At 40.4% G+C, this 12,575-nt stretch overlaps 1 protein-coding gene across 1 annotated transcript in view; it reads left to right on the forward strand.

Annotated features, from left to right (window-relative positions):
* Positions 1-9,955: 9,955 nt before the first annotated feature.
* MAP4 (microtubule associated protein 4) overlaps positions 9,956-12,575 on the forward strand; it is a 106,742-nt gene continuing 104,122 nt past the window's right edge. Inside the window, exon 1 of the mRNA XM_055079817.1 lies at positions 9,956-10,197. Within this exon, the coding sequence (XP_054935792.1) occupies positions 9,975-10,197 (223 nt within the window). The 5' untranslated portion in view covers positions 9,956-9,974. The remainder of the gene's footprint in view (positions 10,198-12,575) is intronic.

Genomic DNA, 12,575 nt, shown 5'->3' on the forward strand with positions numbered 1-12,575 from the left:
TCCGCGGCATGTGGGATCCTCCCAGACCGGGGCGCGAACCCGGTTCCCCTGCATCGGCAGGCGGACGCGCAACCACCGCGCCACCAGGGAAGCCCTACATTTATTTTAAAAAGAAAGTTTCATGTGTGCTAGAAGAGAAAGTGTCTTCTTCAGTGTACTCTGTAGTCCAGTAGTTGAAACCTGTATACTGAGTTGGTCAAAGCTCATATTATATTTGCTGATTTTTGTCTACTTGATGTGTCAGTTGCTGGGAGAGGTATATTACAATATCCCCCTATGAAGGAGGATTCATCTATTTCTCCTCATTACTATCAGTTTTATGTATTTTTGCACATCTCTATTGTTAGGTATGTACAAGTTTGATATTTAATATTGATAACTCCTAGTGAATTAAACATTTTGTCATTTTATTTCTACTAATGTTTTTTTGCTTAGAGATATACACCGATCTGGTATGCCTTTTTGTTACACAGTTGAATGTTCTGCAGTAGATGCTACTGGTACCCTGTCTGGATCCCCTTAACCAGCCAGTGTGTCCCTCAGCCAATGAGTGCCTTGACGAGGGTTACAGAAACCTGGACCCCTTCCCTCATGGTGGCACTGACTCAGTGCTGCTGTTGTGCTCCACACCTTCCCAGGGAAGAGGCAGAGAGGGGGACTTGGCTGAAACCAGTGCTGGCTCCCTTCCTTCTACATCTTTGTCCTGAGGGCACTCCCTCAATAAACCACTTCTATAAAAATCCCTGTTTCAGGCTCTGCTTCTAGTAAACTGGATCTAAAGCACCTACCCTCCCAACAAGGGAGAACTTTATCTCTTTCTAGTGTTAAGTTTTACAAATCCTGTTTTATGTTTCATGTTGATGAACTTTATCTTTAGTGTATTAGGTAGATTATTGCTTAATTCAGTATCTCTCAATTGTGGGTGTCCTTCAGAATTAACTCTTAAAAACTGAAATTGCTCAACTCTGTCTCTGATTGATTCTGTTCCAGTGGCTTTTCACTTTTAACTCAGATCTTTTCCTCTATTTCAGGTAAAACGTTCAAAGTTATGGTAAATAATAACTTGAAAGATTCCTTTGACTTTTTACTTTGCTTGTTCAGTTTTCACTTAAAAGTATTGTTTTTATTTTTTACTTCTAGGCTTTTTTCCCCCTCTTTTTGAACGCATCTGTAGGGTACTTTTATGTTAGAGGTAAGACATTTACCACCACTAAGGTTGTTCTACAAAATGCCTATTAAGTACTCCCATAGAGTTTATGCCATCTTCTTTCCTGCTCAGAAGAGCTGAGCTACTGTGCCCCAATGCTGATTCCTTGCCTAGGACCAACAGTGGAAGGAAGAGTCAGCAGGCTCCTTTAGCTGGGCAAATGTCGACCCCAGCAAGAAAAGGCTGGTGTCCTGATACAGAACAAAGCACCAGCAGAATGCCTGTGCGTTTAATGGGTGCCTATGAGGTGGCCCTTTATTATACTAGATGCCTAGGATAAAAGGTGAAAAAGATGCTGTCTTTTGCATCTCAGAACTCAGAGTCCAAGGCGGGCTCTGAAAGAGACACACATTGTAGATAAATAATTACAGACGTATCAGCACAAATCCCTATCTCCTCTTAGTTCTATCTTCCATTTCCCCTCACTTTCACTGACATTTTCTACAATAAAGTGTGGCATACTGTGGCTCTGAACTTCAGAGAGAAACTTCACTTGTTGGAGAGGTTTTTTTCTTTTCTTTCTTTCTTTTTTTTTAAAATTTATTTTTGGCTACGTTGGGTCTTCGTTGCTGCGCACAGGCTTTCTCTAGTTCTGGCGAGCGGGGGCCACTCTTCGTTGTGGTGCGTGGGCTTCTCATTGCGGTGGCTTCTCTTGTTGCGGCACACAGGCCCTAGAGCTTGTGAGCTTCAGTAGCTGTGGCACGTGGGCTCGGTAGTTGTGGCTCGCGGGCTGTATAGCACAGGCTCAGTAGTTGTGGCAAACGGGCTTAATCGCTCCTCTGCATGTGGGATCTTCCTGGACCAGGGCTTGAATTGAACCCGTGTCCCCTGCATTGGCAGGTGGATTCTTAACCACTGCGCCACCAGGGAAGTCCCGAGAGGTTTTTGCTTAAATAAAATAGTTCTCAAAAGCTAAGAGCTGATCAAGTGTGATTACTTCATCCAATTTCCCCAAGCCTAAGTAGCTTAAAATTCCATAATATATTTGTTACTCCTTGTCAGAGACACGTGAGCTGATACTATAAAGATTTAACATTGCAATAATTATAAAAGTGATAGTAACATGATGGTGGTAGCTGATCTCTTGAACAAAAAACGATTTGTTTTTGTCACATTGCATCATGTTGTTGTGCTTTTCTAAAAGCAGAGAGCTATTTTTGTTGCCCTGCCTAATAATGATAAGATGACCAGCATGGAGAGCTGACTTGTCTGGTTACTCCCTGTTGGCTTTCTTTTCATGATTACTCTGGCACGGGCCATGTTTAGAAAGTAGGAGAAATGAGGTGAATATTCTTAATTACTGATGACCTTCCACCTTTAATCTGTTTATTCTTTTTTTCTTTGAGGTTTTTTAAAAAAATAATTTATTTTTATTTATTTATTTTTGGCTGCGTTGGGTCTTCGTTGCTGCATGCGGGCTTTCTCTAGTTGCGGCGAGCGGGGGCTACTCTTCCCTGCGGTGCGTGTGCTTCTCATTGCAGTGGCTTCTCTTGTTGCGGAGGGTGGGCTCTAGGCATGAGGGCTTCAGTAGTTGTGGCACGCGGGCTCAGTAGTTGTGGCTCACAGGCTCTAGAGCACAGGCTCAGTAGTTGTGGCACACAGGCTTAGTTGCTCTGCGGCATGTGGGATCTTCCCGGACCAAGGCTTGAACCCGCATCCCCTGCATTGGCAGGTGGATTCTTAACCACTGTGCCACCAGGGAAGTCACTGTTGATTCTTTTTCCAGTTCTGACTTTTTGTAGCTTGGGCATCTCTGATTAATTTCAGATTAGACATGGTTTTTAACTTCCATTTACCATTTTAGAACTGTCTGTTTAGTTATCCCCTTCGTTTTGTTGGCTTTTGCTGTTTTGGCCCATCTTCTGTATAAAGTAATCCACTAAGAGAAGATATACACATCAATCACTTAGATATGGTCTTTCCCCTTTGGGACCTAGAAGGTTACAGGAGCTGCTAGTATATACAGCTCACTACAATATAGATCAGACTACTGTTTGTTACAATAGAAGTATAGACGATGTGTTAGTTCTGAATGGTACTGGGAGAACAGATTCTAAAAAGGAATCAGAGAAAAGGTGATAGGATGTGGACCTCGATTTCAAGACTAACAAGGAGGAAGTAAAGAGAATTTGAAGTGTGGAGAGCAATATGAGCAAGAGTATACAGAGATAATGTCGATGGTCTGCTTGTAAAATGGCAGCTGGTCCCATGTGACTAAAATATAGGGAGCCCCAAGTGGAAAACTGCTGATGGTTGTAGTAGGTGGTAGGACTGGGTCTTCTAGGATTGTGTGGCCTTGATATCACACTAAGGAGTTTTGTTTTGTTTTTAAATAGGCATTGGGGTCCTTTTAAATCAACTGATGTGTTTTCCTGATATTAGGACTCTTCCCAACTGCCTTCATCCTTTAAGAAGAAAAGATAGAGCAAAAAAATTGATTTTGAAGTATAGTGATATCATTGTGTCAGGTTAAAGCAGAGACTGTAAAATTCCAAGATTTTGCCAGTTTTGTCACACCCTGCATCTGTGTATGGTGTTCTCTGGGTCTCCTCTTAGCCTGATCCTCAATCCCGGTTTCATTCATAAGTGATTCATTTTCTCTGATTCTTTTTTTGTCATCTGTTAAAGTGAGGGAATTGGATCCTAGATTATTTGAACTGGTGTTTTTTAAAAAGCCTTTAGAGATCTTAAGTGTTTAGAAATAATTTATGGATAAGAGTAAGCAAACTCTGAATGTTTTTTTGCTGTTAGACTGAGGTTGACTGGGATGAAAGTATTAAAACTACTTTCTCTTTTTTCAAAATTTGGGGGCATTAGGTATTGAGAATCATCTTAAGGTTCGCTCTTCTTTTAAAAAAATTGAGATAAAATTGAAGATTTTGTCTTGAGGACAGTTATAACAGAAATGTAAATGCTGTGTCATTGTCATCTCTTGTTTTGGCGCATATAACCGGACTTCAGCAGACATCATGCCATCTGTATCACATGGCTAACAGTGGGAGGTATCTAGTGTAGATTCTTCTTCTTGGGGAAATAGATTCAAATTCACTTGGATAGAAATGTGGCAGGTGCTTGTGTAGAGATCCAAAATGCATTCAGTCAGGACCGAATCTAAGCTGCCTGGCTAGTCCCTGTAAGTAAGTAAGCTAGGCTTTAAGCCTTGTGCTGCAAGGTCTTAGGTATGTTAATATGTGTGTGCATGTGTGTGCAGTGTTTTTATACTTGCAGGACAGGGCTTCCTAAACTAGCAGTGGGAAAAGGAATACTTTGTTTTGGGGACTACATGGAAGTAATGTGTATCAGTGTGTTCTTTCATATAGGAATGTCACTGGTTGATGGCCTCAGCTATTCTAGTAATCAAGGGCTCTCTCCTGTTGCTAATCCTGTGATGAGCAGGACAAATGGTGGTGATGAACAGAACCCCGCCGAGCCTGGAAATTCCATCACTTGGTCATAGTACAGCTGTTGTCCTTGTAGTGGGTAGGGAGGCACCTGGGGGTGGAAAGTTAATATATTCCACAGGGGGTTTGGAGTTTATTGCTCAGGACAGTCAAGATGTTGCTGAGCTGTCTGTTGCTGTTTCCAGTCTGGTTCTGGGGAGGAGCAGGAGAAATTTAGCTTAGCTTCAGGGATCGTAAGTGTCTGAGCTGTATAAGGACCCCTAGAGGTCCTTAATAAATATTTGGTTTTACTTCGAATGAAATACTGTTTCAATTGAAAGTATAAATCAAGGTTTTCTAGTGAAATAAATTAAAAACAGAACACAGCCTCCAGACAAATAAGGTTCAGCTTGGTATGTAATAGGCCTCTGAAAGAAATTCATTAAAACAAATCTGAGGAATAAAGTCCCCATTTAGTAACTGAAAGCTTGCTAGGCAAACTAAAAAAATCTCATGTTGAATATGAAATCTTTATGATGCAGACTATACCTTTAAGCATGTCAGATTATAAATGGTCTCTGGGACTGTCTGGGATGCTGGGTTTCTTCCAAGCTTGAGGAACAAGCCCTTCATTTTTGGCCACAGCACTCTCCTGGGATAGCAGCTTAGTGCTGGATTCAGAATTCTCTGTCATGGAAAACAAAGTGTAGAAGAAAATATTAGCCCACGTATCTTTACAGTTCCGTGTCTTGTCCATAACTCACCCCTCCACCCCACCCCCACCCCCCAAACAGAACAGAATATCCATCATGGGTACAATTTAAGTGAGTATTATGAACAGTCTCCTTATTAAATGTTTTTTTGTTGTTTTTTTGTTTTGTTTTTTGCGGTACGCGGGCCTCTCACTGCCGCGGCCTCTCCCGTTGCGGAGCACAGGCCCCAGATGCGCAGGCTCAGCGGCCATGGCCCACGGGCCCAGCCGCTCCGCGGCATGTGGGATCTTCCCGGACGGGGGCACGAACCCGCGTCCCCCGCATAGGCAGGCGGACTCCCAACCACTGCGGCACTAGGGAAGCCCCTAAATGTTTCTTTTTTTAATTGGTTATTTGGAACTCAGAATACATTTTCCTTAGATAAACAATGTTATAAATGATAATTTTGGTTCGAAACTAGTCCCAATTACTGAGAAGAAAGTTTCTTTTTTCTAAAACTGACAGGCAGTGTTTTGAAAGGTGTTGAGCTTGCCTTTGGCGTTGTGTCACCTCCCTTTCTCTTACCTCCTAGGGTCTCTGGGCCCACATACCTTCTCCCTACTTTGGTACCTTATCCAGGTCTGCTTTGTTCCCTGAAATATTCCATGTTGCTAAATTATGTTTCTTCCTTTTTATCCTAAAACCAGAAACTCAGACACTTTCAATGGAATTTATCTCTGGGGTTGTGAGGAAAGCTACTTGCTAACTAAACTCACATAAGGTGAGATGATGGTCCTTCAAGGGGTGTATGTCCCCTTATTACTCCCCTTTAAATTGTGAAATAGGATTCTGTACTTTAAAAGAGAATGCTGGCTGCTGCATTGAATGAATCTTGGTAGAAGTTTGAATCTTGGTAGAAGTTTGGCTAATGTGACCGAGTGAAATGAAAATATTACAGTGGTTATGAAAAGTGTGTGAGTATTGGTCGGAATTAGGCTTCTGTTCTTTCTTTTCATGAGTTTTCTTCCTCCAGTTTAGTTTCAAAGCAGCACCTTTGGTTAGGGGCGGGGATGGGGGGAGGTTAGTAAGGGAGGACAGAGGCAACAACAGGCCATTTGCAAACTAGAATGCTAATTTCTTGTCAGCCAGAATGAGCACAGATCCCAACTGAGTGACTATAGATATGACTGACCTAAAATTTTCACAAGGACTTCTGGGAGCTTGAAAACTTGCCCATAGTTCTGTGCATTTAAGTTAGATATGAACACTATTTAATCTGTATAGACCTAGAAAATATTTTTAGTTCAGTAATTAATTCCAGAGTTTGTGATCTGAAGAAAACCATACAACAGAGAAGGCACTTGTGATCTCATTATGTATTCTTATTTACTCTTTATGAGCACATAGCTATTAATAGTAAAAGAATAGTCAAGAGGCCAAAATTCTCTTCTGTGCTTCATCATCATGTCCTGTCATTTCCTCTTGCCTTGGTTTACCTAGGTATTTTCAAAACGCTCTCACCAGATAGTTTCACATCAGGCATGAAGTTAGAATGAAAGATCAGATGTCCAGAGTGCTATGCTTGAAAACGGTACGCTCTTGGTGCCTGGTTAAATAATATGAGGCTTATTTTCTGGCAGAGTGGTGTCAAGTCTCCTTTGATGTTAGCCAGAACTGGGTGGAGTTTCTTAAGCTTCAGTCAGATTTGCTCAAGCAGGCACTGTGCACCGGGTAGTTGGTTTTGAGTCTCTCCCTTTGCCTAAAGGCTTTTTACCTTTTAATAAACCTGAACCCAGTTATAATTGAGAGTACTTGATATATAAAATAATAGTCACACAGAGGATCTATATGAAGTTTGTTTGTTTATTTCTAATTTAAGTGATGAAACTGAATTATAAGTAGCTTATAGAATAGTCAACCATAGGAATCGTTTAACATACCACTCTCATTTTACAGCTTAGGGAACTCAGCCCTGGAAGGTGACTCACTCAAAGCCATAGTGAGAATCAGACTGAACTAGTGAAGCATGGCAACTTCTTTAACCAGCTTTTGTTTCTTGCCTCCTACAACAAATCCATTTAAAGTTAACAGAACAGGGAACTATATTCAATATCTTGTAATAACCTATAACGGAAAAGAATCTGAAAAAGAATATGTATTTAACTGAATCACTTTGCTGTACACCTGAAACACTGCAAATCAACTGTACTTAAATTTAAAAAAATCCAAACTCAGTTAATTTTCTCTATTATCTATACAAATAGAGGAGGAAAAGTATGAATAGTCAGTGAGAGAATTTTTTTTAAAGTGGATACTTCTCATTCACAAAGGTATGTTTTTGAATTTTCCTGTATATCCAGATTTGAGAAGAACACTGTGTCAGATCCATTTGTCCATAAAATACATAACTAAACATTTTAAGGCATGGATAATTATTGCGACCTTAAATGATTCTGTTAAGTGTGGGATGACATTCAGTCATGAAGTTATTAAGATCAATTCTGGAGCACTTGCAGAACCAGCTTAACAGATCTGTAGAGCACCTAAGGAATTTATTATACTTATACATATTTTAGAATAGAATAACTATAAAATTGAGTAGTCTTCTCTTTAATTTATTGAAAACTGGGACTTTTTGGCTAAAAGCCAGTATTTTCACTTCCACTAGCTAGTATTGCTTTTACAGGGTCATTTTCCATAAGTAGAGTGTGTGTGTGTGTGTGTGTGTGTGTGTGTGTGTGTGTGTGTGTTTAAATCATACTTCTATTTATGTGTGATGACATGAAAAGAATAGCTAAACTGTTTTGAGATGCAGATGCTGGGTGGTTGGATGCGTGTACTGGGAGCCAAGTGACCTTCCCACTTCCAGCTGTCTAATTTTCTATCAATTTTACCCTCTTACGCTGAATTTAAGCTGCTGTTCGTATTCCATGAACCACATGTCAGCCCAGAAAATGGTTTGGGAGGTTGGGAGGCAGGGAAGAGGGGAAAGATTACAGTGAATAAAAAGTTGCCCTTTGAGAATCCGCACTCAGATAAATGAAGTTTAAAACGTATTGCTGGTTTTGTCTGTATTTTCACCAGTGTCCTAAATTAGGAAAAGTCTGAGAAGATTGCATGAAATAAGTGTCATAATTACATATTTCTAGGACAAATAAATCTGTTGGGCTCTTATTGTATGTTAAAGATGGTACAGGTGTCCTTACAAGTTCTCTTTGACGATGAAACTGCTTAATTATAGACATTTATTGTTTTTTGTTCATAACAGCTTTCAAAGGCTAACTGGTAATAATAGCTATCATAGATAAAAAAGGGAAAATCAGTTCCTTTTTGTGGAACCCTTTGACATGTCAGGCCTTTACAAAGTTCTTTATTTATTTTTATTTTATTTATTTTATTTTTCGCTGCGTTGGGTCTTCGTTGCTGCGCACGGGCTCTTCTCTGGTTGCGGCGAGTGGGGGCTACTCTTCATTGTGGTACGTGGGCTTCTCATTGTGGTGGCTTCTCTTGTCACGGAGCACAGGCTCTAGGTGCGCGGGCTTCAGTAGTTGTGGCACACAGGCTCAGTAGTTGTGGCTTGCGGGCTCTAGAGCGCAGGCTCAGTAGTTGTGGTGCACGGGCTTAGTTGCTCCGCGGCATGTGGGATCTTCCCGGATCAGGGCTCGAACCCACGTCCCCTGCATTGGCAGGCAGATTCTTAACCACTGCGCCACCAGGGAAGTCCCCTATATACTTTTTTTTTTTTTTTGTGGTATGCGGGCCTCCCTCTGTTGTGGCCTCTCCCGTTGCGGAGCACAGGCTCCGGACGCGCAGGCCCAGCGGCCATGGCTCACGGGCCCAGCCGCTCCGCGGCACGTGGGATCCTCCCAGACCGGGGCGCGAACCCGGTTCCCCTGCATCGGCAGGCGGACGCGCAACCACTGCACCACCAGGGAACCCCCCCCCATATACTTTTTAATTTCAGGTTATGTTTAAAAATTGAAAGCCTGGTGTTCTGCAAAGAAGCTAATGTACATGACCACAGAGAAGGACTGCCTCCCCTAGCTAATTCAGGGAACAGTGTCTGTATTTTTCATGCCAGCAGGGAACTAGTAAGAGTAGTTCAGTTGACAGAGCCATGTCCAAGTGATTCATGAAGCACTGCTTACCCCTACAAGATAAGGTCCATATTCCTAGTCCCTGGTAAAGAAAAGTGACTTCATTTGCCTGATAGTAATTAACCGTTTTTTTTTTTTAAATGGGAATATAACCTAATCTGACCTCCTTTTGTATATATTTTTAAGAATTATTCTGTGACATGATTTGGAAATTAAGATAAATGGAATAGTTGAAAGGGTTTTAAGACCTGAAATCAAAAGACCTGATTTGAATCTTACTGGCTGTAACCTTGGATAAATTGAGGGGTTTTTTTGCACTTCATTTTTCTTATTAATGAAAAGGACAAAATGGCACTTGCTCTATTTACCTCCCAGAGATGCAAGAAAAAGTGTTTACCTTGGGTAAGACTGTCTGTTACGGAGCTGTGATTTTCTAGTCTATAAAATGGGGGAGTCTCTTTTAGCTCTAAAATTTTAGATTTTAATTCCTTTTTTGTTTAAAATGATGACAAGAGTTTCTAGGAATGTTTTTCCCTTTGCAGTTTTCATCATATGAAACGTTTTTTCTCCCTTAACCAGGCAGTTGCAGTGGTGCAGAATGGCAGACCTCAGTCTTGCAGATGCATTAACAGAGCCACCTCCAGAAATTGAGGAAGAGATAAAACGGGACTTTATTGCCACACTGGAGGCAGAGGCCTTTGATGATGTTGTGGGAGAAACTGTTGGAAAAACAGAGTATATTCCTCTCCTGGATGTTGATGAGAAAACCGGGAATTCGGAGTCAAAGAAGAAACCATGCTCAGACACTAGCCAAGCTGAAGGTAAGTAATTAAGCCAGACTGGATAGATAGGTTCAGAAAGTAGATAAGGGATTATGCTTTGGGTCATAATCTTAGAAACCTTTGAGGAAACTGAACTGAGTTTTTTAGTATAGGCTAGTAACTTTCTTTTTATCTAAATTTCTTGGAAACCAAGGAGGTAGGTTCATTACCCTTCAGTAGAGTATGTGTTCTTGAAGCTGTAGGTTACTCTTAACCCTAAAGTTTCTTCTATAATGTCTCAACAGCTATATAATTTGCCTCTTAATTTCCTAAATTAAACTGTCTGCTGTGCCTTTCTTTGAAAGTAGCTTTGTTAGATACTTTAAATTCTGTATTTATACCAAGACAATTTAGAACAGAGTCAGATGCCACCTGTCTTTGAGAGTAATCCTAGGTCAGGATTAAAAAATGCGTTAAACCCTTTAAAAGAGATTTGCTGTCTTTATATATTGCTGGGTCAGATTTGCTAACATTTGATTGAGGATTTTTGCATCTATGCGCATGTGGGATATTGGTCTGTTGTTTTCTTGTGAGGCCTTTGTCCGGTTTTAGAACTGAGGTCATGCTGACATCATAGAATGAGTTGGGAAGTGTTCCCTCCTATTCTGTTTTCTAGAACAGTTTGTGTTGAATTGATGTTTTTTTCTTTAATGTTTGACAGACTTTGTCAGTGAAGTCATCTGGATCTGGAGTTTTCTCTGTCAAGTTTTTAACTAGGAATTCAGTTCGTTTAAGAGATACAGAACTGTTCAAGTTTTCTATCTTTTCAAGTGAGCTTTGGTGTTTTGTATCTTTCACGGAATTGGTCTATTTCCTTTAAGTCATCTAATGAGATAAAATTATAATATTACCTTATTCTTTTAATGTCTGTAGGATCTCATGTCATGTCCTCTCTGTTTTCAATTCCTGCTTGTATCTTTTAATATTTCCTTCCTTGTATCTTTTAATATTTCCTTCCTTCTGCTTACTTTTAGTTGATTTGCTCTTCTTCTAGTTTTTTAAGGTGGCAGCTTAGATCATTGATTTGAAACATTTCTTTTCTAAAATAAGCATTTTTAAAAAATTGAGATATAATTGACATAAAACATATTAGTTTCAGGTATATAACATAATGATTCAGTATTTGTATATATTGTGAAATGATGACAAGTCTAATTAACATCCATCACCACATATAGTTATGAATTTTTTTCCTCTTGTGATGAGAATTTTTAATATCTACTCTTCTAGCAACTTTCAAATATAGTACAGTGTTATTATTAACTATAGACACCACGCCATACATTGTATCCTCAGGACTTATTTATTTTATAACTTATTTTATTTATTTTGACTCCTTTCACCCATTTGCCCACCCCCCACCTCTGGCAACCACCTAAAATAGGCTTTTTTTAAAAAAAATTTACTTATTTTATTTATTTTATTTTTATCTGTGTTGGGTGTTCATTGCGGTGCACGGGCTTTCTCTAGTTGTGGTGAGCAGGGGCTACTCTTCGTTGCAGTGCGCGGGCTTCTCATTGTGGTGGCTCCTCTTGTTGCAGAGCATGGACTCTAGGCACGCAGGCTTCAGTAGCTGCAGCATGCGGGCTTAGTAGTTGTGGCTCGCGGGCTCTAGAGCTCAGGCTCAGTAGTTGTGGCGCACGGGCCTAGTTGCTCTGCGGCACGTGGTATCTTCCTGGACCAGGGCTCGAACCCATGTCCCCTGCATTGGCAGGCGGATTCCTAATCACTGTGCTGCCAGGAAAGTCCCTGAATATTTTTAAAAATACTGTTTTAACTCCAACATTGGCTTATTATATATATTTCTTTTAAAAGTTGTTTTATATTTGACCTAGAGTTTACTGTGTATGTTAATTTCTTCCAGTTTGCCTTCCAGTAATATTCTACCATTTCATGTATGGTGTAAAATTCCATGCAAAATAGTAAATGTCCAGTTCCTCTGTCATTTTTTTGTGTTATTGTCGTACACATAATTTGACTTATGTTAGTTACCTACCTTGTTACTATTTTTGCTTTAGCTTGTGAATTATCTTTTAGAATGAATAAAAATATGGGAAAAATATACCTTTACTCTAATTTTTACCATTTTGGGCATTCTTCATTTCTTTGTATAGACCCAAATTTCTGTCTAGCACCATAGTCCTTCTGCCTGAAAAACTTGTAACACTTCTCTTACGGTACAAACCTGCTTAGCAGTGAATTATCTCAGCTTTCTTTTATTTTAAAAACAAACCTTAAGTTTTGGAAGGTACTTTTTTTTTTTTTTTTTTTTTTGCGGTACGCGGGCCTCTCACTGTTGTGGCCTCTCCCGTTGCGGAGCACAGGCTCCGGACGCGCAGGCTCAGCGGCCATGGCTCACGGGCCCAGCCGCTCCGGGG

Source organism: Physeter macrocephalus, chromosome 18 (assembly GCF_002837175.3).
Source record: "Physeter macrocephalus isolate SW-GA chromosome 18, ASM283717v5, whole genome shotgun sequence".
In the NCBI taxonomy this organism is placed as follows: domain Eukaryota; kingdom Metazoa; phylum Chordata; class Mammalia; order Artiodactyla; family Physeteridae; genus Physeter; species Physeter macrocephalus.